At 36.8% G+C, this 27,556-nt stretch overlaps 1 protein-coding gene across 1 annotated transcript in view; it reads left to right on the top strand.

Moving 5' to 3' along the window:
* Positions 1-26,200, top strand: part of LMTK2 (lemur tyrosine kinase 2) — a 75,448-nt gene extending 49,248 nt beyond the window's left edge. The window contains exons 8-14 of the mRNA XM_024208440.2: positions 8,961-9,045; positions 12,008-12,129; positions 13,802-13,951; positions 14,291-17,315; positions 18,926-19,061; positions 20,268-20,516; positions 21,896-26,200. Of these exons, the coding sequence (XP_024064208.1) occupies positions 8,961-9,045; positions 12,008-12,129; positions 13,802-13,951; positions 14,291-17,315; positions 18,926-19,061; positions 20,268-20,516; positions 21,896-21,924 (3,796 nt within the window). The 3' untranslated portion in view covers positions 21,925-26,200. The remainder of the gene's footprint in view (positions 1-8,960; positions 9,046-12,007; positions 12,130-13,801; positions 13,952-14,290; positions 17,316-18,925; positions 19,062-20,267; positions 20,517-21,895) is intronic.
* Positions 26,201-27,556: the final 1,356 nt, after the last annotated feature.

Here is a 27,556-nt window from a genome sequence, read left to right as displayed (position 1 = left end):
GATCATCTTTTTTACTTTAAGTGTTAAACACATTGTGAGTGGTCCTGGAAAAAATAATAAAATACTTAAAGTAAATAATAGATGACAATTTTTAAAATAATTTCAACGTTGTATTTAATGTACAGGCCCATACTGATTATCTTTATTTAAACTGCTTTGTGCATATATGTTTGTTAGTTTTACCAATATAGAATGTTACTCTTATCACCCAGGCAGATACATCAATTTATGAACAGACTTTCTTTTTCCCTGCTATCTGTACATCTAACATCTCTTGGCTTCAGAACAGAGCACTAGATACCAAATCTACTTGAAAGTGTTAACTATGGCTTAATCTTTTTCCAATGGAAAGAAAACTGTAAACAAGCTGGTTGTCTGAAAAGCAGCCCTGTGTTAACTATTGCTTTGATGTGGAGATATTGGAATGGGAATTACCTTGCAGTTGACATTTTTGGATATGAGGAAACTATTAAACTGGTTGAACAGGAACTACTGAGGGCCAACTGGAGTGACTTCAGGAGGGAGATGAATGAAGGGAGTAGTAAATATGAAAGGTGGTGTGGTTTAATTTGTACTCAGTGTCTCCTCCTTTTACTAATTGGGATTTTGATCATATAAAAATAGATCTAATTCATTTTTATTAACATTTGTAGAGAACCTCTTTATTAATGGTAATAGGTCTGTGGACAAGATTATGGCAAGAGGTTTGATTTAGGTGGAGTAATGTAACACTTGAATTGGTGCTCCTGAAGATAGGCTCGTAGTTCAGGCAGAGTTCAGGCAAGTGCTGTGCAAGTTCCCCACAAAGCTTTACCAGTACATCTCCGTCCTGACCTGAAATTCCCTTGCTATTCCAGTCCTGTGTTCTTTTTGATCAGACTGTCAGTGTGCCAAATTATGTGGTGATTCTATGTGTGTAAATGTTCACTAAAGACAGATCTGAAATGACCAAATTTATTTTGTTTGTGACCTAAGAAAGTACTATGCCTTGTTCTCCAGAAGTGGCATATGTCTTGAGGATGCCTTTTGCACATACATGAGCATGTTACGTTTCTGGTTGTTTGAGAGAGCAAAAGACCCTAAATGTACCAAAGCAAAAGCCTTGCTCCCCTTTCCCAAAAAAAGATGTGGCATGCTTCTTGAGCTCTAACCACAGACTGTGATTACTAAGAGTTAAAAATAGAACACAAGGCATCCATTTTTCAGATAAGGTAGTCAGGTGCCAAAGGCATGTGTATATTTGGATACTTTAACAGAGCTTTTGGTTCAGTCTCTTCAGCATCCCAAGTAGTGCTTAAACTGTGGATTTTCATGACTGGGATGGTGGGAGAGCACACAATGAATTTAGTATTTGCATGTTAATACTTTATTTTAGTTTGGTAGTACCAGTGGTAGATCCAAAAAGTATAATGTTCCCAAAACCTTTCTGGGAGATATTACTGATCCTCAGCCTGAGCTGACTCACAGTATTCTTTGCTTGCAAGAACTTAAAAAAATTAAGGGCCATGATTGCTTCAGTTTAGAGGGTGCGGGGGAAATAACTTGGCACCAGAATATTTTGAAGATGTGTATATGCAGCAAAATACCATATTTTTCTGGTTAGTTCCAAAACTGGAATACTTCTAATAATAGGAATTTCCATTTATTCTAATGTTTGTTCCCAGGGTTTGCACTGTAGTCCTGGTAGTTGTGAGAAGAATATGCATATGTTCATGCATTTTGTTTGGATAACTGGTCAAGGTTATCACAGTTGCTTCAAGGTCATAAGAACCTTGAGCAAATTGATTCTTCACTATCAAGTGAAGAAAAACACTATTTTTAGTGCTCTCCCAATTTCTTGCCATCTTCTGGATCCAGTTCAGTAACCAGCTGGTATAGTAATACAAACATTGGAAAAGATAACTAGGATCAGAGGCAGTGACAATGCACTGCCAGTCATAAGTGGTGCAAGGCTTAGATCAGGATGCATCCTGTCAAGGCCTAGTAACTTAGGTTAAGCCAAACACCTGCCCTGTATTTAATAAACAGCATCCTGTCCTAATAGGACTAATGTAGAAACTAAGTGGCAGGTGGGCATTGTGCTTAGAATTCTTATCTGAACAAGCAAGGACAGAAATCAAGAACTTAAATGATGTTAAGCTGGCCATCACCACCATCTCTTATCTATTCAAATCTGTCCACCTTGCACAATCTCAACAAGACAGCCAGTTGATTGAGACAAACGGTCCTCCCAGATGAATGGTAATTTAGCTGGTAGGTCTTTTAACAGATTTGCATCATCTGGAGATCTCTGTCACTAGACCTGTTCTTAACCTGGGTACAAGATTGTCCAGAGGTGTTTTTTTTGCAGTAGTTGCTGCAAGCCATTGATGGTTAACAATAGTTTATCTAGTAAGGTTTCAGTCTGAGATATTTTTCCCTTTCCCAGCTGCACTTATTCTGTTGGTTCCCAAAAAGATCGATAATATCAGTGGAATTCCATTTTCAGATTGTAGCCCTGGTTATGAAGTATTCTTGCAACATAACTGCATGTCTAAGTGCAAAAGAAAGACAGTCCAACTTTCCTTGTTTTCTTACATAATCTTTCTGGTGGGAAAAGTTGTTATGATGACCATTTCAAAGGTATAATGTATGAAGTAGGGCCAGGAACAAAATGCTGGCATTCCAATTTATTTATTCAATGAAATACTCTGTTGCCACTCCAAGACTTCCTACTAGCTCTGAATAAAGGACTAGCTGTTGAAGATTTTTTCTATAGTGATCAGTAGCAACGCTGATAGGACTAATTTTCTCAGGGTTACCTTTAGCCATTGGAGCTGTAGTGGCCGCACTGTTGTGTGGAGATGAAATATGCTCATTGGGATCCTGGAGCTCTTAATATATGATGCATGGACTCAAGATGCTTGCAAAATACTCAAACCCATTTTATAATAAAGCAAACACTATAAAACACAATGAGAGGAGAATGTCAGAAGCTAATCAGACCGTATTTAACAGAGTTTGGTTCTTTCAACTAGGTACCTTCACTTCTAAATACTTCCTTTGTCACAGCTTCTATCAGACTGAGGCTGTGTCTATACTATAAGCTAGAAGTGTTATTTCCCCAGCTTGTGTTCACATACTCACTCTAGCTCTCATCAAGCTAACACAAGGATAAATAGCATAGGTGGTGGCAGCAGTCACAGCTGAATCATGACACACACGAACCTATTTGAAAGTGGTAGGTATGTACTTGGCATAGCCTAGCCAGGCTTCTGCTGCCGCTTCCTGTGCTACTGGGGCTGTGCTACTATTTATACTTGAGTTAGCTGGATGAGATCTAGCACACGTTTGTGTATACAATCACACCCCTAGCTCGCAGTATAGAGGTAGCCTGAGAGTCCTCTGGTAACAGTTCTATGAAGTATTTGCCACTATGCACCAGTTTTAAAGGGGTGTACTCTTTCCCAGATAGTGCAAAACACAGAAAAAGGAGAAAATATAAGAGTAGAATTATGTTGGCAAGTGCCTTGATAGGCAAAGAAAATAGAGAATTAGAATTTTGGGTTACTACTGTCAGAGAAAACTGTAGAGGGATATTGCCCAATCCCACAATCCTTATACTGCAAGAATGCAACTAGTTAGCTTGAGACAGATAATATGATGCATTATATTATAGAAATGTAGGGCTGGAAGGAACCTCAAGACTCATCTATCCCATCCCCCCCTGCAATGTGGCTAACCTGTTCTTAAAAACGCCCATGGGCAGGGATTCCACAATCTCCCTTGGCAGTATTTACTAAGTATTTAACTAAGATACTAGGAAAAACTTTCTAATTATAAGCAAACTTAAATCTCCCTTTCTGCAGTTTGAGCAGATCATTTCTTGTCTTACCTTCAGTGGACATGAAAAACAATTGCTCACTGTTCTCTCTGTAATAGTCCTTAACATATTTGAAGACTGTTGTCAGATCCCCCCCCATAGTCTTCTTTCCTCAAGACTAAACATGCCTCGTTTCACTTTTCTGCATAGGTCAGGTTTTCTAAACCTTGTATCATTTTTGTTGCTCTCCTCAGCACCCTCTAATTTGTGCATACCTTTCCTGAAGTGTGGTGCCCAGAATTGGACACACCACTCAAACTGAGTAAAGGGAATAATTATGTCCCATGTCTTGCATATGACACTCCAGTTAAAACACCCCAGAATATTAGCTTTTTTCACAACTGCATTTTATTAGCTCATATTCAATTTGTGATCCACTATAACCCCCAGATTCTTTTCAGCAATGCTGCTGCCTAGTTAGTTATTCCCCATTTTGTATTTTATGCATTTAATCTTTGCCTTCCTAAGTGTAGTACTTTGCACTTGTCTTTATTTAATTTCATCTTATTGATTTCAGACTAATTTTCCAATTTGTCAAGGTGTTTTGAATTCTAATCCTGCCCTCCAAAGAGCTTGTGACTGTTCCCAGCTTGGTGTCATCCACAAATTTTATCTATTATCCAAGCCATTAATGAAAATATTGAATAATACCAGACCCAGGATAGACCCCTGTGGGACCCCACTAGAAATGTCTTCCCAGTTTGACAGTGAACTGTTGATAACTGTTCAGTATGGTCTTTCAACCACTGGTGCACCCACCTTGTAGTAATTTCATCTAGACCATATTTCACTAGTTTGCTTATGAGAATCTCATGCAGGACTGACAAAAGCCTTACTAAAATCAAGATATATCACCTCACAGCTTCCACCCTCCATTAAGCCCGTAACCCTGTCAAAGAAGGAAATAGGTTGGTTTGGCATAATTTGTTCTTGATAAATCCATGCTCTTTATTCTTTATAACTCTATTATACCCTAGGCGCATACAAATTGATTGTTTAATGTTATGTTCCAGTATCTTTCCAGGTATCAAAGTTAGGCTGACTAGTCTGTAATTTCTTCGGTCCTCTTTGTTCCCCTTTTTAAAGATAGGTACTATGTTTGCCTTTCTCCAGTATGCTGGGACTTTCACCTATCCTCCATGAGTTCTTGAAGATAATTGCTAACAGTTCTGAGATTGCTTCCGTTACTGCATTCAGTATCCTAGGATGACTTTCATCATGCCCTGCTGACTTGAATACATATCTTATCTATTCTTAACCTGTTCTTTCACAGTTCTAGCTTGTGTTCCTTCCCCCTTGTTGTTAATAGTGAGTTGAGTATCTGTTCACAATTAACTTTTTTAATGAAGATTGAAGCAAAGGCATGCATCTCATCCCAATTTGATGGTGATGTGTCCAAGATGCCCCAGCAATGGGGACAACTGACTTGACCTACTGTATGAAGTTGCAGGAGAATTACGTTTGACTTCTGGGCTCAATATTTCTGTCCTTGGAACTGGGAGTATCATTGAGCATTAGCCTGCTAAACCCAGGGTTGTGAGTTTAACCCTTGAGGGGGCCATTTAGGGATCTGGGCCAAAAATCTGTCTGGGGATTGGTCCTGCTTTGAGCAGGGGGTTGGACTAGATGACCTCCTGAGGTCCCTTCCAACCCTGATATTCTATGATTTCTATGTCACTGCTACAATTCCTCCAGCAGGTTAGGAATAGTATTGATGAGCTCCAAAACGCATCCCTTCCCTCAGCCAAGGAAAGTAGTGGATAAGAGAGGTTTTGTTTTAGAGCAGGGGCTGGAATATAAAAACTAGAGTCCTCAACTGAGGATGAGTAGATGATGGCTCTTACATCCTCTAAGATTACCTGACAAGTAGAAAGCTTTTATTTTAATCTGTATTTAACAGTTTTGAATAATGATTTATAATAGTACCACCAGTCTTAACTGCCAATATGAGCAATGGTGCTGTAACACAAGAAACAATGGTTTGCAATTATTAAATGAACAATATTTTTTTGCAAAATGTAGCTAAGTTTGGTAGATAACTGCCTGTGGACCTGCAAGACTGTCATTGCAAATGTTTATTTCTGGCAACACTATCCTGATGCTGTTAGAGTATGTGGTAAAGCTCCAGCATCAGTGATTTTGTTGTTAGTGGTAAATTCAAGCAGCTAGAATTGTATTATATTAATATTTTCTTCCAGGGTTATTTTCCAGCTATAGTTCCCTGAAATTAGATGGGAATTTCTTGTTTTATGGGTGTAAATATAAATGCTTAAAATGCATTGACAAGTTGTCTGTCAAGTGATGACATTTGCTAAAGATATTGTCAAAGGGGAACAAGTTCCCCCAGCTTAAAGGTGAAAAATGAAATGCTAATATTTTTATGTGGAGTCTTTTTCTTCAACTGCTACTTACTTACTATCATTAGCTGGAGCAGCTATAGCTACCTTACTGATCGTGTGTATCTGTGATGAATTTATAATTGAAACTGGATATGAGTAGTGTTGCTGTTTCTCTAAGCTTTTGAGTTTGTTTCTTGTGAGACAACTTCTATGCACCTCTACTTTTTTTCCTTGATAAATTGCCTTTTTATGGATATTTTAAATTCAATTTACATGAACAGGAGTTTAAGTGCAACTTAATCATTATGCAGAACATTGATTAGTTCCTTATTTGTATAACAAATTTGTGCTTCTATTGAAAACCATTTCAAATGTTTATATCTAGTATCTAAAACCTAAATTATTTGTATCTTCAGTTTTGACAGGAACTGTTACTATGGCAGAAATGAAATGTTAGGTGTGTAAGTAAGAGGGTTCTTTTAGATAGGGTAGAAGAACTGAGGACTCATATGATGCACAACTTGTCAGTGGCATAAAATGATTGAACATACATTATTACAAACAGCTTTGTGTAGGGTGAGCGTTTTTTTAAGAGCATGCATAATTACAGCGGACCGCAAGGGGGTAGTAACTGCTGCATTTTGAACTTTGTTTATAATGCTCAACAAAGTGAGTTCATTACTTTTTATTGTCCGGCTATACTGAAAGAAAGACAGGAGACGTTTGATATGTTTTTTAATCAGGCCGCAACTTTATTATTAGATGTCTGGGACTATCCGGCAGATAAAAGTGTGCACCGTGGGTAACACCATGTTTATTCCATAACTTCCCTCGGGGGGGAGGGTGCTGCCAGGCGCCCTTCATCCCACCCCTTTTTCCATCCAGGTGCCCTAGCCAATCCATTGCTGGGACCTTACCATCCACTCCCCTCATAGGAGGGTTAAGGTGGGCAATAAGAAAGGGGAGTTGGCTCCCTGATGTACCAATCATAGGAGCCCCAACTGCCCCTTCCCCTTGGTTCCATTCCTTTAATCAACACCACCTTTTTAAGTCCTTTACCAAGCCATTTCTCTGGTCACTGTATACCTTCCCTATGGAGTACCTGCACTGAACATCCACCCCACTTATATAATGAGTTGTGACACATCGCCTAACTCCCTTCATGGCACATGTCAGCAAAGCCCTTACCAAACTCACTGTGGGGAAGGTGAAAAACCCCCCAATCCACCTAGGCCAATCTAGTGGTAAGGGGAAAATTCCTTCCCGGCCCCTCCAGAAAGGGGCAGCTACTGCAATGCCCACAGCAGGCCTAGACCAAACCTGGTATTTCAGCACCTAAAGGGGAAGGAGCATGGGTGCTGCCTCAGCCTGCTCTGTGTAAAAGGGGGCTTCACTGCATGGGCTGCCCCTTTTAAACTCTTCCGCCCATCTGGATTCCAGGGGATGAGTCAGTGTTGTCCCTTGTCCTCTTTTGCAGCAGTTTGACTTCTTGTCCCGCACCCCAGCCTTAAAGCACTGTTCCTTTCATTCCACCAGCCAAATTCCCTGTCTCCCTGCTTAAAGGAGTGGAGCGGTCATTTTCAGCAACACATGTCAGAAAGTTATCATACTATTAGATTATTTAACCACACTGATTATTCATTATTGGAAATCCTGGCATTTATTTTTAGTTTGGCACAGTGTGCTGTCACTTTCCAATATTCTGAGATTTAAATGACCTTGCGTTTTTTCCTCTAGATTTGTCAATTCAAATGTGTTTAGATAATTCTGATACCTAAAATATGCTGTGAAGGGCTATCATTTAAGAGCATGCTTTAAAATGACCCACATCTGTGATTTAATAGATTCCCCCCTCCCCCCCCAAAACAGTAACTGTGGGAACCTTTAAAGTAGCCATGTGGCTGGTAGATTTAAAAAAAAATTTTTTTGGTAGAATGGCTTTAAAATTTCTTGGAGGAAAAAAAATATTCATCTTTTGGAATTACAGAAACAAGAAAATAAATTCATCTCAGGATTGCTCAGACTTCTAATACCTTAACTTCACGCACAGGGCATAACGACAAATTCCGGTTGTGGCAGCACAATTCAACCACAACCTCCCCTGTGTATAAGGTACATAGTGGGCTAGTTCCTGGTCAGTGACAGATTATAGAATGCTCTGATTGAGAGTATCCCCTCTGCAGCCTCCTCCATTGGGAGGAGTCCTTAGCAGGCACTAGCATTGCTTTCACTGGGGGATATCACCATCTGCCTTTTCTTTGGTGAATGCTCTGGGAGGTATAGTGAGGTGGGCTGGCATAAGGAGGAGTCATTTGTAGCTCCATGTACCATAAAAGTATATCTGGTCCAATAAGTCTATTAATAACTACTCATTATAAAGAGAGATGGATAGCTTCTTAGTACATCAGTTGTTAAACTTACACCTCTAGAAGAATGATTGACAGAAACATAAATGATCTCCACTGTTCCAGTGCAACATAATGTGATCTTTTGTTGGCTTGTGTGGCTTCTGAAATGCATTGAAAATGTAAACAAGAATAGTACTGAAAAAGGGCATGTAAATATACTTAATTACTTTTTGTGATTGCATTTTCTGTAGATTTGTGCATTTAACATCATAATTGGTCTTTAAGCTCTGGTGTATTCTGATGCCAAATTTAATTTCATTACCTTAGTCAAGTTATTGATTTTTCTCTCAAACTTGTATTGAATATCCTTTTGTCTAGTTTGTTCTCATTACTGTACTCTTTGTTTTCCAGTGATTTAGCCTTAAGGAATTGCTTTCTTACATCTGATTTAAATGTAAAAGTAGGAGATTATGGAATAGGATTCAGTAGATACAAGGTAAGTCAATGTATCTGTTTTCTTTGCCTAAATCAATTTTAAAGAGATTCAGAGCAGCTTAAAATTTAAATATATCAAATGTATTTGGACTAAACACATTAAGGTTACAAACCAGTATTTTATGGGATGACTGCTTTTATGGGGTTATGATTTTGATCAGTTGCTTTACAAATTAGATAGTTGGCTTTCATATAAGTACAGGATGTATAAAACTTAACTGAATGTTAACACAATGACATCACTTATTAGAGAACTGATGAGTGGATAAAGAGTTCTTAACATGAAGAAACTGATTGTGAAATGCACAGGAAGATGAGGCTACAAAACCAAAAAAAAACAGTAATAATGGGGGATTTCCGCTAACCCCATATTGACTGGGTACGTGTCACCTCAGGACAGGATGTAGAGAGAAAATTTCTAGACACCGTTAATGACTGCTTCTTAAAGCAGTTAGTCTTGGAACCCACAAGGGGAGAGGCAAGTCTTAATTTAGTCCTAAGTGGAGCACAGGATCTGGTCCAAAGGTAAATATAGCTGAACCACTTGGTAATAATGACCACAATGTAATCAAATGTAACATCCTTGAAGGGGGGGGGAAAAGACCAAAGAAGCATTTCACTAGCGTCCTCATTTTTGTGTAGTTCCCCTTGAAGTTAAATGTAACTAAAAGGAGCAGTCGTGAGTGAAATGCCTGCAAACTGCATGAAAACTATTTAAAACACCATAATAGAGGCACAGACTAAATGTATACCCCAATTACAAAGAAAAAAAAAACCAGTAAGAAGACCAGAAAAATGCCACCATGGCTAAAAAGCAGAGTAAAAGAGGTGGTTAGAGGCAAAAATGCATCCTTTAAAAATTGGAAGTCAAATCCTACTGAGGAAAATGGAAAGGAACATAAACTCTGGCAAGTCAAGTGTAAATGTATAGATAGGCAGGCCAAAAAAAAGAATGTGAAAAGCAACCAGTAAAAGACATGAACTAACAGCAAAAAAATTAAGTACATAAGAAGCAGGAAGACTGCCAAACAATCGGTGGGGGTTGCTGGCTGACTTAGGTACTAATGAGCACTCAAGAAAGACCTGGCCATTGCAGAGAAGCTAAATGAATTCTTTGCATTGGTCTTCACTGCAGAGGATGTGAGGAAGATTCCTATGCCTAAGCCATTCTTTTTAGGTGAGAAATCTGAGGAACTGTCCCAGATTGAGGTGTCAGCAGAGGAGGCTTTGGAACAAATTGATAAGTTAAACAGTAATAAGTCACCAGGACCAAATGGTATTCATCCAAGAGTTCTGAAGAAACTCAGATATGAAATTGCAGAACTAACTGTGGTATGTAACCTATTGCTTAAATCAGCTCTGTACCAGATGACTGGAAGAACGTGTGACAAAGTTCCTCCTCTGCCTTTGTGAGTCCTGCACTTATTGGCGGATTTGCTCCCCTCAGAGATTCACAGCAGACCTCAGTTTGGCCACTTTTGCTAGTGGCTCAAACCTGCTGTTCACTCAGCTAACCTCATCACTGGCCAGCATGGGGAAAAGAAAGGAGAACAATCCCCACAGTCTCTGCTCATCCACCTAATGAGTCGGGGGACAGACCAGGGAACTTCCCCTCTGGTGGGACCCACACTCCAGGTCAACTCCTCTATATCCAATATGGGGGACGGGGGGAACCCAGGCCCATCCTCTACTTCGGGTTCCAGCCCAGAGCCCTGTGGATCACAGCTGTCTACAGTGTTTCGTGTGACAGCTGTGTGACAGCTACAACTCCCTGGGCTACTTCCCCATGGCCGCCTCCCCCTTCTTTATCCTCCCCACAGGACCTTCTTCCTGATGCCAGATAGCATTTGTACTCCTCAGTCCTCCAGCAGCATGCCCTCTCACTTCCCACTCCTTGGGCTGCCTCACTGACTGAAATGAGGTCCTTTTTAAACCAGGTGCCCTGATTAGCCTGTCTGTCTTAATTGATTCTAGCAGCTTCTTAATTGGCTCCAGGTGTCCTAATTAGCCTGCCTGCCTTAATTGCTTCCAGCAAGTTCCTGATTGTTCTGGAACTGCCCCTGTTACCTTACCCAGGGAAAAGGGACCTGCTTAATCTGGGGCTAATATACCTGCCTTCTATCACTTTCCTAGCCATCTGGCCCGACCCTGTCACAAAAGCTAATGTAGCACTAATTTTTAAAAAAGACTCCTGAGGTGATCTTTACAATTACAGGCCTGATTTCAGTAGCAGGTAAATTGTTTGAAATTATAGTAAAGAACAGAATGATCAGACACCTAGATGAACACGATATGTTGGGGAAGAGTCAACAAGGCTTGTATGCCCCATCCTACAAGAGTCCTAAAATAAAAGAATGCAGGGGATGATGTAGAAGTTAAACTTTTATTAAACAAGATATGCATTAAACTCAAGGTAAAACATGATCAATTTTTAAAAATATTGTTTGAAATGTAAGTGTTCATAATATTTCATATTAATTCAAACTGTTATACTCAACAAATTGGGTAGAGGGGGGAGAAGGGAATGTCAATTGAAATTCATTTTCTTAATCAATTTTCAAAGTATTTTAGCTACCAAACTATTTCTAAATGTTTTTAATATGTTGAGAACTGTTCTCTCAATACAAATTGATTGAACTTTGATATACACTTGTGGAAGATATTCTTGTTCAACAGGGACCTCTATGCTGCATAGAAAATTACCTTAATTTTTTACGGTGAGAAGGATGCTGAGATCACTTATTCTCTGTGTAATCATTTTATAGAAAGATTTAAGGACCTTCAGATAATATTTACTTGCCCTTCTGCTGAAAGAAAATATTGAGAAGAAAGGAAGAGGCTACAAACCTCTTTTAATGAGAGAAATCCGGGATATAAACAAATTAAAAAACAAACTTTGAAGCCCCTAGAAAGCATAAACCTTGGATTAGCTTTTATTTTGGTTTTCTTTTTGTCATCACTAGGAGGATTATGTTGAGACAGATGAGAAGAAGTTTGTTCCTCTTCGATGGATTGCACCTGAGCTAGTAACAAGCTTTCAAGACAGATTGTTAGCAGCAGAGCAAACCAAGTATAGTAACATATGGTATGTAGTAGACTTTTAATATTTGACAGAATTGGAGTTCATACATTTTTCAGTATAAAATACACAATTATTAATCAATGTATTTTCATTGTAAAGAATGCACTGAATGGACTGACTGTTGGCTTGATTTGCTGGATTTAATATTCTGCTATCATTCATTTTGTAGGAATTTTTCAGATTAATCTTTATTGGCTTGAAATTGTACATAACATTCTAAATTTGCTGTTAAGTGGTTATAACATCAAAATAAAATTATGGAAATATATTTAGCAGAACAGGTTTTTACATTTCAGTTGTAAAAGAAATACTTGCTGTATACAAGGCAAACATTTGCCAGCAGTTAATAAGAAGTGAAACAGCAAATTATTCAGCCATTAAGGTAACTGTCGTTGATAATGTAAAAGTTTTGATAGTGGTGGCCAAAATATTATCCATGGGTCACATGTGGTCTTGGCACAATACACTACAGTACAGCTTTAACATTTGTGTTCCACACTATACCATTCATCTCAGAGAAGTGAAGTTAAATACATTCACTTGCTCCCATTTGCATTGGTTGTTGCCATGGGTTAATAAGCATGGTCTGCAAAGAATCTAGGCTATGGGTAAAATTTTCAAAATCACCTAAGTTCTATCTTCAAAGTCTCATTTCTTTCAGTGATATTTAGGCTTCTGAATTACTTTGAAAAAGGGACATTGGCTCCTGAGTCACTTAAGTGCTCTTCAAGATTTTACCCAAAATCCTAATTTCCTATTGTACCTGGACTGTAGAATAAAATGCATTGAATAGTAGAATAAGTTGATTTCCTGCTTATTGCACTAGTCAGAAAGCAGGTGGCCTGTGACAGTAGTGGCTCCAAGCCTCGGTTTGTAATATCTGTTCATCTTACATGCCAGATCCTCAGATAAGACATTGTGCTATTATGAGCCCATGCAGTTAAACTTTAAGCATCCCAAGTGAAACTCTGGTGGCTATTCTATGCATCATACATGGTAGATACTTCAGGGTGGTGGTTTTTGTTTTTTATAGGTAAGCATCAGATCTTAATATTACTGGTATTTTAACGTTTCTGGTTTTTTTTGCAGAGATAGGGCAAGGTTGGCCAGGGTGGTAGTTCCTCATATTTTAAGGGATAAGTTGCTCTGAATAGACATTTTAGATAGGATGAGGGTTAAGGTGTCGCTGTATGTGTTTCTGCCATAACTCATTGTGACGTTGTTTATAACATTTATTTTACACAGCTGAGCAAGAAATGCTGCACTTTGCACTTAAAACAAATTTGTTCAATGCAATGCAATGGGATAGGCTGACCCTCACCAGGACAGAAATTAAATAAAAAATAATTCGTATAGTAGAACTCTCTTAAGGTTCTTATGTTCCATAGGCTAAGGATTTTGATTTTTTTTGCGTTAGCAACAGGCTGAATTGGAGCTGTCATATATACACACCTGTTTTATGCTTCTTGAGTAGAGGAGGGTTTGCCAAAAGCTGGCATCTGTAGGGTTGTCTAGGTGCTCTGATGTGCATCATTTAAAACAAAACATGTCTTGATTTTAATCTTTTATGGGCATGTGTGTATCACATCTAGCACAAGAGAGGGGCTACTATATAGTATGTCAATACAAATAATAAAAAATTGTTTAATAGAAAACTGTCACTTCTCTTTTTCAGGTCACTGGGTATAACATTGTGGGAGCTTTTTGACAATGCTGCTCAGCCTTATTCACACTTTTCTGACAGAGAAGTTCTAATCCAGGTCATAAAAGAGAAACTCGTTAAACTCTCTAAGCCACATCTGGAACAGCCATATTCTGATAGATGGTAATTTTCTTTTTAGACTCTTTCTATTTTAAAAAAAACTCTGAACTGTTCGAGGTTTCTCAAACATTGTAATTTTTATACTGTCAAAAATAAGTCAGAAGAGCTGCATATTCATATATTTTGGGAAAAGTGATTCTAGCTAATAAGCAAAAGGAATTGCAACAGATAAGGGAAGCATTTTTGCAAAATATACTAATACAAAAGGAAACATCTTGAGTTTAATTGCTTGATGTAAAATAATGAACTGAAAAGTGTAGCCTGTCCATGCAGTGAATGGAAGGGGAATGCAGTTATTTTTGTATATTGTAACTGTTGAAAATATCCTTTTCTTCTTCACAGGTATGAAGTTCTACAGTTCTGCTGGCTACCTCCAGATAAGAGACCAACAGCAGAGGAAGTACACAGACTTTTAACATATCTCCGCATGCAAAGCCAAAGGGACTCTCAGATAGATTTTGAACAGCAGTGGAATGCTCTTAAGCCAAACACTTCCAATAGAGAATCAAATAACTCTGCATTTCCAATCCTAGATCATTTCACAGGAGATCGACTTGGCCAGGAAATGGAAGAAGTCCTCACTGTAACTGAAACAAGTCAGGGACTCAGCTTTGAATATATCTGGGAGGCAGCTAAACATGATCATTTTGATGAATGCGGTCAGGTGAATCCTGATGAAGCAATGCCATATACAAACATTTTCTTTCCAGTTGAGGTTTTTGAAAGGTCACTTTCAGAGCAACGGTCTGGAGCACAGGATGAAAGTGGTCAGGAAGCATCTCTTAATGTACCTGGGGTGCTTCCTGTTTTTGATGCTCACAAACGTTCTCTTGGAAGTGATTACTATATTCAGTTAGAAGAAAAAGACGGGGGCAGTAGCATGAATTTTGATAATCAGTCAGCTGTACTAACAACAGAAGTTGATCATCAAGAAATTGTACAGGACAAAAATTCTCTTTTCATGGTTCCCAGGGATCTTGATGCTGAAGAATCCAGCACAGATGGGGAGTTTTTCCACTATAACAGAGATCCTAAAGATGAGGCTTTGCATGTTACTAATGGTCCTGAAAGCCCTTTCCAGAATATATTTAGTGATATTGACAGAGCAGAGGAATTGACAAATAACAGAAATATATTTGACTTAACTGAACTAAATGATATTCATGTAGAATTTAAGCCAACAGTTTTAAGTTCAAGTCTAGAGGTATCAAAAGCAATCAGTTATCTTGATAAGGAGAGTTCTAGTCATGTTTCTGAAAATGAGGCTGTTTCCTTATATGAAAATATGAGAGAGTCTGATTTTAGCGTGCTATCTGTAGAAGAACTCTCTGATAACTTTCTGTTTCTTCAAGAGAAGAATTTATTAAAGGGGATATTAACCAACAAAGATAGCAGTGATGATATCAGGCCAAAATCAGAAAAAACAGATTTTAAAAATATATTCGAAACATCAAATAGGAACTCTCTGGACATCGAGCTAAAACTGGCTAAAAATACACCAGACTTTTCTTTATTGCATGATGATTTAAAAACGGGGAACAAAGAAGATCATGTCCATGTGCCTGCAGATGAAGATGTGAGTGTTCTGCTTCAGTCTCTTGCAGAAACGCAGGTTCCTTCTGCTTCACTTGTAACAGATGAGAAGTCACAAGATAAATATCAGAACCTCCCCATACTGAAAGGCGGTGATAAATTTTCATATGTAGGAGTGGATAAAAACTCATCCCACAGTATTAATGATAGTCTCTGTCAAGGAAAGGAACAAGGCATTGAAGATGCCTCCATTGAAATACTATCCAGTAATGCCAAAAATCAAAGTTTTGGAAATGATTCATGTTATGGTGTCACACTTGAAATTGAAGAGCCTGAGGGACAAATAAAAAATGAAACACTTGTTAATTATGATGAAATTACTTTTGGGAGAAACCTTGGTGTAGAGAAAGGAAATACTAATAAGGAATCTATGAACTATGATTTACAGAAGACTTGTTCTGCATTAGAACAGGATGATGGGGGTTTACTGGAGAACAACAATGAAACTTCAAATCATCTTCAAAAATATAGCGACACTCCTAAAGAAGTGACTTTAATATCTGGCATTTCATCAGACCATGCAAGTCAAGATCATCTGTTGGAAGACAGCTCATCATCTCCCTCACAGACTATGGAACAGTCCATAAAAACACCAGACTCTATGGATTCATTAGATGTGAATGAGGTATTAGAGTCTTTAGGGGCCCAAAGTCCCCAGAAACTTTTGCCACCTGATAAACCTGCTGATAGTGGCTATGAAACTGAAAATCTGGAGTCTCCAGAATGGTCTTCACATCTTACTGTTGATGATATGTCTAACACAGACACTACACCATGTGTTGTTGGTGATAGGCAAGCTAGTGATTTGCCAGCCAATCCAGTAATCATTGTTTCTGCAGAAACAGCTTGCTCAGATTCAATAAATAGCAATAGTAACTTTGAAATAACCACAAAGAATTTTGCTAATGGAAATCAGAACTCTTACAGGGACTCTGCCTATTTTTCTGATAATGATTCTGAGCCAGACAAAAAAACAGAAGAGACTGTAAACAAATCAGCAGAACCAACAGTACTAACAGTAGATACTTGTAGAACCTCTTCCAGCATAGAAGAGAATAAAACTGAAGACTATTATTGTTTTGAAGATATACAATCAAAGCACAGTCAAATAGAGAATTACCAGGACCCCAGTAATTTAGACACACAGTTAGCATTAAATAACAAGTTGGGGATACAGAAAACAGATGTAATGATGCAGGTGTGTCCTGACAAATGGAGTAAAGAAACTCCGATATTTGCAGTGAATTCTGAACAAAACTATAGGGGTGAAATTAAACTACATGAGGAATCTCGCAGAAATGTCTCTTGTGTTGGCACTAATACTTCAGAATTTCTTCCATGCAGAGACTTAAAGTCTATTAATAACATACACAGTCCTTCAGGTTCAACTGATACTGAAAAATCCTTGTGCCACATTGAAGGACCTAAACTGAAAGAGCCAGATATTGAAGGAAAATACCTTGGTAAACTTGATGTTTCTGGAATGCTTGATTCATCAGAGGATGGAGATGATGCAGATGAAGAAGATGAAAACAGTGATGATTCTGAGGATGATATGAGAACTTTCCATTTGCGTAGTCTTAGCTCTGACAGTGAAGATGAAACTGTGCATCAGGTGCCTGTGATACTTTCTGATAAAGATGATGGAAAACATCTGAGAAGCCTGCTGAAACTTCCAGAATCTCTTAAACATGACAGGCCCTCTGAGTACTGGAAAAGTGAGAAAAAGGCAGTAACATTCTTTGATGATGTCACAGTCTATCTGTTTGATCAGGTATCTTGACCTCTTAATTACTAAGCATTGATTTTAGAATTTTGATTTTTTTTTTTTTTAAAAAGGACATGATCAAACTTTTAAAGCCCAGATTCAAGATGATATACCAGCAGATTTTTTTATTGTTGTCAAGTCTCTTGTCAAGTCTTTACAAACTTAGCCACTCATCTAATTAAAAACTAATAAACATTTATGCACATTAGGCAAGGACCTTTTGAGATTCTTTCCGAGGTTCAGTGCAGTGCATTGGTGCAAGTTAGTATTTATAAAGTGAAATATAGTTTGCTTTACATGAAAAGTATGAGAGAGCTTGAATAACCACACCTGTGCTGGATAGAAGAATACGGTCTTCAAGACTGTCATTTTGACATCTTTTACAAGCACTTCATTTGTCTGGGCTATTTTTTAATGTATATCACAAATATTTTTATAGGTCAGGACTGTTCTTACACTGATGGTAGAAATATTGCCATTTTTATATTTAACTGGTTTAAGGATTTGAATTCTAATATACTTCCAATTCAAGTATCTTCATTTACTATTTCAGACTAGCTGTTCCCTGCATTTCAGCTATCCAGGGTGGTGATATACATGTATCTAATGAGCCTAAACTAAATGATTACATGTGGTCACAGTAGAGTAGTTCAGTATTTGAATTGAATATTATTTTCTTCTTTTTCTTAATCTGATACATGTGATTCTTCAAGTTAATCCAGTACAAATACAATATAAATGCTTGACCTACTTAATAAAACCAAGGTTACATTTGTTTCCTTATTCACTTCATACAATAACAAGCTGTGTTTTTTTAATCTTATGGCAACCCAGAGTAGCGTGGTAATTTTAAATGAATAGAGACCTACTGTCAAGCCTTGGAAATGTTGCTTGTGAAGAAGTGGATAAAAAATATTAAAAGGGCTATTGCATATTGGAGTAAAAAAATAGAGGTGACTCTTTTTTGCTCTGTGGCCTCTGCCATAAAAGAAATAGCAATCCTTTTGTTAGAGGAAAAACACCTGCTACCTTAGAACTATATCTCTACCAATATTTGGTCTCTTATTTCTCAGTTTCACTAACTGATTACATGTTAGTAGCTTTTTCATATACCATGCCTACTAAACTTCTAATTACTTTCCTTACCCTGAAGTATTATTAAAGGATAGAACTGGAATGGTGGTGGGTGGAACTGAAAGATGGATTTTGAAAATGAAAAATAGTTAACTAAATGGTTTCATGCAGAGAAGACAACAATGGTCAGTCTAGAAGTCTTACACTTCATTGCTATATGCCTTTTTTAAGGACCCTCTCTAAGTAGAGGACAGTAGGGGGGAGGGACAGTTTAAAAATTCACACTTCCTGCACACATTGTAGTGTTCATCCGTGCAACTTTACTATGGATTACGATGTATAATATTTCAATTCAAATACATATATAAAATATAAATGGGATTTTGGCTGTGATCTTGGTTGAAGAGCGACTGTACAGTCTAAGTGGGTTTGGGAAATAACGACATGATTTTGGAACCCCTGACATCTGGGTATATTTGTATATATATTTATCACATGTACAGTAATGGAATTGAACTAAATTTTTTTTTTGGTTGTCTTAGGAAACACCAACCAAAGAGCTGGGAAACCGTGCAACAGAATCAAACAACCAAGGCTCTGCTAGCACTCCTGTCCTATCTTCAGGTCTCAGTTACTTGAATAGATTTACAAATTCAGAAAGCTCTACTGATGAAGAAGGTACTTCTGGTTAACAAAACAGTATATTTTAAACAAAACCTAGTTCTGGGTCCTTTGGTAGCAATGTAAATGGGTTTTTACGGAATATAATAAATCTTCATAAATATGCCATACAACACTGCCTTCAGTGTCTCAATTTTATAAGATACTCTTTAGCAGGGCTCAAACATTTTACGCTGACACATACTAGGGCCTTGAAAACTTTACTGGCCCTGCAGAGTATTCCTGTTCCTGTTGACCTGTTGTAGCTGTTTAAAACCATAAATGTCATCCAGTTGATTAACTTTCCAACTATTCTTTCCTTGTAAATTTGTAAACCTTCATGCTTCCTTAAAAATTAAAAATGTGTCTTCACAGTGGCTCCCTCTCCTGGTGAAGCCAGAGAAGCTGTTTGAAGGGAGTTCCTGCTGCCATACCAAAGGAGTTTCAATGGCCTGATGAAGCAAGAGGAGAAAATAAAACTTTGTCTTTTTTTCTTAAGTAATATTTTCTCCACTTAATTTCACTGGGCGGTTGTAGCTCCTCTTGGCCATGGAAACAAACTTTTCATGATGATAGCATGGGAGTCTGTTGCTTCACTATGATAGAGAGACCTGGAGATATCAAAAAACATAATTTTGGAAACTTCTGAATAGGTCCACAAGATTTACCATAGAGAACATAACATAATTAATGATTTTTAATAAAGAATAATCTTTAAAAATCAGAATTCCTACCTTGCGTTCCCATTCCATTTAATTTTCCTCAATAATATTGGCATATATCTCAAAGCCATGAGTTAGCAATTTAATGCTTTATTACTTTGAAAATGAGTTCCCCTAGCTTCTCTCAGATAGCAAGCAATATTTTCCTATAGCAATTCTCAGTAACTTTCACTAACATACGATTGGAATTGACATGGTAGAAAGAAAATGTTGGGATTTTAAGGCCCCTTATTCTGTGACCTGTACATTCTACCACCAGAAAGCTAGTAACTTCAGATTTCCTTCAGCATTCATTTGTAGCCCCAATGATTCCCTAAGATCTAGAACTTTTAAATGAAATCGTATTTTCTAACTAGCGGTTGTTTTTATGGAGCTGAAATGTGATATACCAAGTTGTACTCCTCAAATCCAATACATTTTTTCATTGCTTGCTTTTTAAACTGATTACTTTACACTATCTTAAATTATGTATATCCTTATCAATTATGATTGTTTATTGTAGGTGGAGGTTTTGAATGGGATGATGATTTCTCTTCTCCAGAACCCTCTTTTATAGCTAAGTCAGCGAATAACCTCATTAGTTCTAAGCCAGCTCTTCAGACTTCAAAGTACTTTTCTCCACCTCCACCTTCCCGGAGTCTTGAACAAAACTGGTCACATTCATCACCTTATTCCAGGTTCTCTATCTCTCCTGCAAACATTGCAAGTTTTTCTCTCACACATGTTACAGATTCAGATATTGAGCAAGGAGGTAAGTAGATTTAGGTTTCTTTCAAGTAAACAGTGTACATTATGATGACTTTTGTAATATTTTGGCTTTTAAGTAAGACCTATTCTTAATAGCCTGTTAAACAAGTGTTACATTAAAATACAATGCAGAGATGTAAATAATGCAAATACTGTCAGTGAACTGAATATAAATCTTGGGGTTGGGGCCTGTATTTGTGTGTTTACTGTATTGGTAAATCCAAATAACTTCTTCCTTGCTAATAAGATCTTAAATGATTTTCCTGTTTAAACAAGTCATTTATTAATAGTTCTCATACTGGGCTCAAAACATTTTAGATCAAAATAATTTTGTTTTTATTGCTAAATGGTCTCCAGAAAAACCTGTGCACAAGCACTGCCAAAATTCTGGGTTTGTTCCCAAAGCACAGTACTAAGTTATCCCTTCTAGGAAAAACAATAAGATTTCTACCTTGGCGGCCACTCTATGGAGCTTTGGAAGAAACCATGCTCCCCCATAAAGAGCAAAAACGTATAGCTTCTAAAGTATTTGAGAATCTTTCTACGATGGCCCCATCACTGGCCATAATTTGATTTTTGTTTTTATTTCACTAGTTAAGAACCTTTAAGAGCAGTATTAGACTATTGTAGTACCGACATCTGTTTTATAATCTAGTTTCTTGTAGGAAGTATATCCCTGAGACTCTGCTAGGGATTGCAACATGTTTTTAGAGCTTGATCTGTTGTGGGTAGGGGATTTCCTTCTTAAAGGAGGGTTTAGCAGTAGACCCATATACAGTAATGTTAAGGTACTGATGATATTTCTGTACTGAGCAGTTTCCTTTATATTCCTGCCTCTACTAAAGTGCTCCTCTGTACATTTTAGTACCAAAATGCCTCAGAAAAAACGATAGAATAAGAATAGGGACAGACTCGGAAATAATTTCAAAGTATCATTATAAATACAATATTTTATCAAGAGATTAAAAATAAATATTAGCCACTGAGGTTCCCTGGTTCTCAGTTTTTATAAAAAATAAATCAATATTAATTGTATTTGCATTGTATTATATTTGCTGCTTAGTCATTTATTGATAAGAGATGTTTGAGATCATACATCACTTTCTCATGTGACCTAAACAGTGACATTGAACTGTGTGATTTAAGCAGATGTCCCTATGTATGTGTGTGCCACATGTTTAACATTGGAGTAGCTGAAAGTTTAAAAAAAAAAGGGAAATTTTAACCAGTACTTTAGAAAGTGAACCAGAATATCACGTTCTAGGAAAAGTCTAGCTAAGAATTAAGGGAAGACTTGTACAGAAATCCTTAGTATATTTTTAAATAATAAAGAAAATGTGCAAGTATCTTACCTATGTCTTCTGACTTTTCCTCTCCTAATAGGAAGCAGTGAAGATGGAGAAAAAGATTAGATGAGTTAAAGTTTCCTCACTGGAATTACACATGTGGTACGTACCCACTCTGGACTAATGTCTGATAAACTCTGTCTAAAACTTATGTGGATCTGCTGGAGTGAAATACAGGTAATCAAGAAATACTAAGATTTAAAATAAACACTGAAAGCAATGTTAAATCAGGACATTAATTTGAATGTGTATTTAACTTTGTAATGTATTGTTTTTAAATCAATGCAATTTGCTTTTCATTGAATGATGATTCTGCCGCTGTTTTCAAGTACTTGAAGTATTCAGATAATTATTTGTAACGAACATGTAAAGCAGTTACACTACATTCTGGTTTATGTATGGGATTGTATCATATTCTTTTTATATTTTTCCATGTAGTTCGTTATCTATTTGAACATACTACCTGTTGTAGAATTGTGTATAATTGTCCTGTGCAACAGCTGGCTGTGTTGTTGAAACTGTATGAATGATAGTTGATCAGTAGTGAGCCATATTTATTCTGAAAGATATCACTTACTACATATTACTTTGCTTACTGCAATTGCACTATGGATTTTTCTTCCCATATTCCCCAACATTGTATAGAATCAAAATCTTAATTTTTTTCAAGGAAATTAAGACAAATTGAATTGGCCCAGTTAACCAGTTCATTTTGTACTGTTATAGTCTTTGCTATGCACTGCACTTGTAAAACATACAAAATTTCTGAGTGTTATGTTAGAATTGCTGGAATCTTACATGCAGTACCATTTAAAGTGGTAGCTACTACAAATGTGAGTGCCGGTATTTCATAGGAAATTTGGGGAGGGATGTCTGAAATATCTTTGGGATCCATTTTGGATTAAGTGAATATCTTATTTTCACTCCTGAAAGTAATCATAGTCTTTTAAATTATAGTAACACCTTCCTATGTAGTCATATTTGATGGCCTTTCTGCATTCCATTAAAACTGCCTACTTTTGGAGGGAGGGAGGTATATATGCTGGCCCTGAAAACTTGCATTGAAACTGGGTATCTTGTAGAAAGATTAATTTTAATAAAAATGGACCCATCAGGCCTACCTGGCTGCTCACTTGTTCATCCTATGGATTCTGAAGCCCAAATTATTTTCTTTTGACTATGGATTGGGCCTTCCATGCCTCCTTCCCGTTCAGAAACCTGTATATCCCCCTATCTCAATTACTGCAAAAACTATTTAGTATTAGGATTAACAACTGGGGATTTAAGCATGCTAATAGTCTGCTTCTAAACTAGTAGAAAACTGGCATTCATATTTTGTCACCCAGAGAACTGTCCAGGCCTGTATTAAGACATAGTCAGGGCTCCATGGTGCTGCTTGAAATGTGCACTGACCCAAAGATGTAAGATAGTAAAGCTTGCCATTAAGCTGTCCAAGTGAAGTGAATGTGGAGAGAGAAAACTATCACAAATCCAGCTAGTTTTAATTAATCCTTTAAATAAGTTGTCTAACAAGTTCCCTCATTGTCTCACTAAATACAGTTGGGCAGTAATTCCTTCGCCTGTGAAATGCATTATGCAGCCGCAAATGTGGGACTAGATTGGAAAAAGCTGAAAAATGCTGGCATTTAGTGCTTTGTGGTCAACCCTTCTATCTGGCTGTACAGCATACTGCAGCTTAGTGGCATAAATATTTTTTACTCTGCTTTAGTATAGGACTAGTCTTTCTGCTGAATAAGTCTGGGTACAGAAAGCTAAGAATTGTAATCATCTGCAGCATAAAGAACTACATGTTTTTAGCTGTTAAGCTCTGTTTGATGTTACAATTTTATTTTATACACAGTTTGGTTTAAAACAGGGCATTGGTTTTAAGTGACACAAATACAAAAAAGTAGAAAAGTGGGTTTTTTTTTTTTTTTTTTTATATAAACAGTTATTTGGCCCTTACAGCTAGAATGGCTTTCATACCCCTCAAGGGAAAGAGATTAATTCTAAAATAAAATGCTTTAAAGTTGTCAGTGTATTGCTGAGGTACTGAGTTGTCCTACTGAGGAGCTCAGGTCCAGAGGGAACCTGAGAGTCACAGGGAGAGTTGTATTTCAGTGTGAGTAACATCATAGAAATTTGCCGTTGCACATGCACAGCAACAACTTTTCATAGAATTTTTCAACATATCTTTAAATGCAAAGCCAGTTCTAAATATACACTTACAGTATATACTGTAATGGGTTTAAAGGAGCTATTACGTGGTATGCTCTTTGTACATATTAAAATATAAACAATAGACCTTGGCACACTAAACATTATATCCTATTAGTTCTGGAATACAGACTTTTAAAATTCCTTAAACACACACCAGGTTAAGGTGTCTCATCAATCCTTGAATTTTTCTGTAACACTTTTATATTACCATAAATAAAAAAGCAGGGAAATCCAAAATTAAGAATGAAACTCCACATGCTGAGTCTCCAAAGAATGTATGGAATTGTCTACCTTAGATGTGCTGAAACACCTAAAGTATCACAGGGTTAGAGAAGGAGTTTCAGCCTTAATTCTGAATCTCTTGATTTTGAACATAGTTTCTGAGGTTAAATAAAAGCTAATATAGTTTGACTGGGATATTGAGATGCAGCTTCACTTTTGTTCCTGTTGTAACTTCAGAAATTTAGATTATGGAACAGATCTTGTGCAGCTGGGTAGTATTTAACCTTGTATTCAACACATCAGGATTCTCCTCAGTTGGTGGGGCGTTAGTCATTCTCTTTAGTAAGAGTACCATGTCTTAAAACCTTACGTAACAATGAAAGTTTGCTCCTGTGTCCAAGTGGACTGTTTGCTAATGAATTGCCAAACAGACATTTTTTGTTCAAAATGGGATTTGTGTGTGTGGGATGTTATACAAAGTAATGTGCTTCTTTAGCAATATTACAGAGAAAAATCATTGTTATATCTGTTCAATTATATCTGAATTGCCACACTTCCGTAATCTCAGTGGATATTAATTTCATTAATCCAGTTCACTAGATTAAAATTGTAATATTTTTTTTTTAAATATATGTCGTTAAATTTTATTACAAACTACTACCGTGTTCAAGTGGTAAACCATCTTCCAGAAATGAATTATGCAAGGAAGGCAAATTTGTGGAGTAGCTGAAATCAAGTTGAGGTGATTTGTCAAATAGGCCATACATTACATTCTGTAATCTCTTGCACTGCTTATCCAAGTGGTTTCAGTTTTAGAAATACTTATGTTTTTTCAATGGTTTATTATGAGGGTTGATTCCATTTTAGTTTCTTCCGTAATAGAAGATCTTGATTATTTATTTAAATGCTAAAAGGCATTATCTTAATATGGCTACTTAAATATCTTACAAAAAAGATCCCATCTACAGTCTAAAATGGAAGCTGATAACATGATTTTAAAAATTTCTTGGTGAGAAAATGTGACTAGGTCACACAGTGAGAGGCCAATAAAGTGAGAAGAAAGTCAATTTTTTTATTTGAAACACCTGTACCTTCCCAAGTCCCTAACTTTTCAGCTATATGTTGTAAACTGCCATTTCCATGGAAACGAACAGATTGAACACTTTTTCATATCCTTGGTGATGCACTAATGAAAGCCATTCAAGCCTCTTTCTTTTATCAGTATTTTAAGTAATACATTTATATGTAGTATTGAATCTTTTTTCATGAGGGGCTGGTTGGTAGGGAAATACTTGTGTTTTTTTTTAACTATTAAGCACTATGCTAAAATTTCAGTGGTAAGTCAGGTGTTAGTGACATGGCTATTTGTTGGATTTAGTGAAAGGTGGAATCAAAGTATATTAGCCTTATAAGAAATAGCCTTAAAATAAGAATGGAGTGTACAAAATTACTTCAGCTTTAAGTCATACAAAAATCTCCTTAAATATTAATAAGTTTTGGTTCAAGTCTTTGATATGAAAAAATCTAGAGAGTACAAGAGCATATAAATATATTGAAAATAAGTATTTGTGATACCAGCAGCCTGTTTTTCAGATAAACTTGAATATGACTTAAAATTATTAGTTTTATTAAATTGTTTGAACTTGCACAGTCATAGGTGTAATTTAATGATAAATGGTACTGATGTGTATATACAATGTTTAATTCAATTTGTAAATGAGAAGCTATGTAACAAAATCATAGGTATGAAGTTTTCCTATTGTAATTTAATACAGGTATGAGGTTTTTGGCAATACATCATAGTTAATGAAATTTCAGGTCAAATCGTCTTGCAATTGTGTACATTTTTAAATTGTAATATTTCTACTGTATATTGATTATCATGCATAGTGTGATTCAATAAATTGCTTGTAATTTAAAAACACTATTTAATATTCAAAAATAAAATACAGTTATATATTTATAACCTTCGTGTCTGTGTTCGTTTATTCTTAGCCCAACTCATTTCTGGTACTTGTTCAGCTCTTCGTTTCAGTGAAGTGAATGGGACTACTTTTGGGAGTGAAATCAATGTGCTCATAAGCGAGGAACTGGGCAGCATCTATTCTACCCCAGGTGCCTGAAGCCCCAGACCCTTCAACCTACACAACACAACAAAACCTATGTGAGAGGGTGTATTTTAGATCCCTGAGCTCTTCTGCTAGTATGTGTCACCATCATTTGAACATCACATCGCATAACACATACCCTCTACAGAGAAGCACTGTTTAAAAAGTACAGTATAGATTTAATTTGTAGTAATATCTTTCAAATGAAAATTTGTTGAAATGTGTTAGCATCTGAAATCATCAGTGGGTTTTGCCATAATTATGTGAGGTTTAATAGACACTACACATGAATGTGAATGTCTTTATATAAACAAAACGAACCCTGCTATTGTCATGTAGTAGGCATGGATTCCTGCTCTTTGGCATAAGGAGGTCTCAGTAGAACTGGCATACTTGCTGTCTCGTTGTGAAGAGGTTGCATATCATTCCTCCCTTTACAGACAATTAACTGGGTAAGTGGCATTGGTATAAACCTCTGAGCTCCTGTTTTCCTGGTTTAGATGATGATGGAAAATATTTTAAAATGAAAAAAATAATGTAAATGAAGTGCTCAAAAATCCTTCAGTAATAAGACAATTTCTTTATGCCTGGGCCTAAAAACATGCAAGAAACTAACACTGAAAAATAGAAACAGTGCAAGAAACTTGTGAACATATTGAACAGGTGAACATATTTAAAAACAGGTGACGTAATTAGCTACTAACAAGAAATCCATTATTATAACATTTGTACTTTTAAAAAATGCAACTGAAATGGAATTTTAGTGAGGATGAATTTGGCACAAAATTATAAAATTTCAGAATTTGTAGCATATATTTAGTGAACAGCAGTATAGATTTTGTAGAGTTAAGATGATAAACGGTTGCTGTGCTATTAATTCCACTACTTGTGTTCCTGTCTTAAGTTTAGGAAGTGACAAAACTACCCCCAAGTGCACAATAAATAGAAATAATTCTGTTTTCATTAGGGTGACCAGATGTCCCATTTTTATAGGGACAGTCCTGTTTTGGGGGACTTTTTCTTATATAGGTGCCTATTACCCTCCACTCCCTGTCCTGTTTTTTCACAGTTGCTATCTGGTCACCCTAGTTTTCACCTTTTGCATTGTCATGATCCTAAAATGCATTTAAAGATTTAAAAATAAATGC

This window comes from Terrapene carolina, unplaced genomic scaffold (genome assembly GCF_002925995.2).
Source record: "Terrapene carolina triunguis isolate 2854851 unplaced genomic scaffold, T_m_triunguis-2.0 Scaffold93, whole genome shotgun sequence".
In the NCBI taxonomy this organism is placed as follows: Eukaryota; Metazoa; Chordata; order Testudines; family Emydidae; genus Terrapene; species Terrapene triunguis.
Note: the sequence above shows the minus strand (reverse complement) of the source record. Positions and strands in the feature narration are given on the sequence as shown.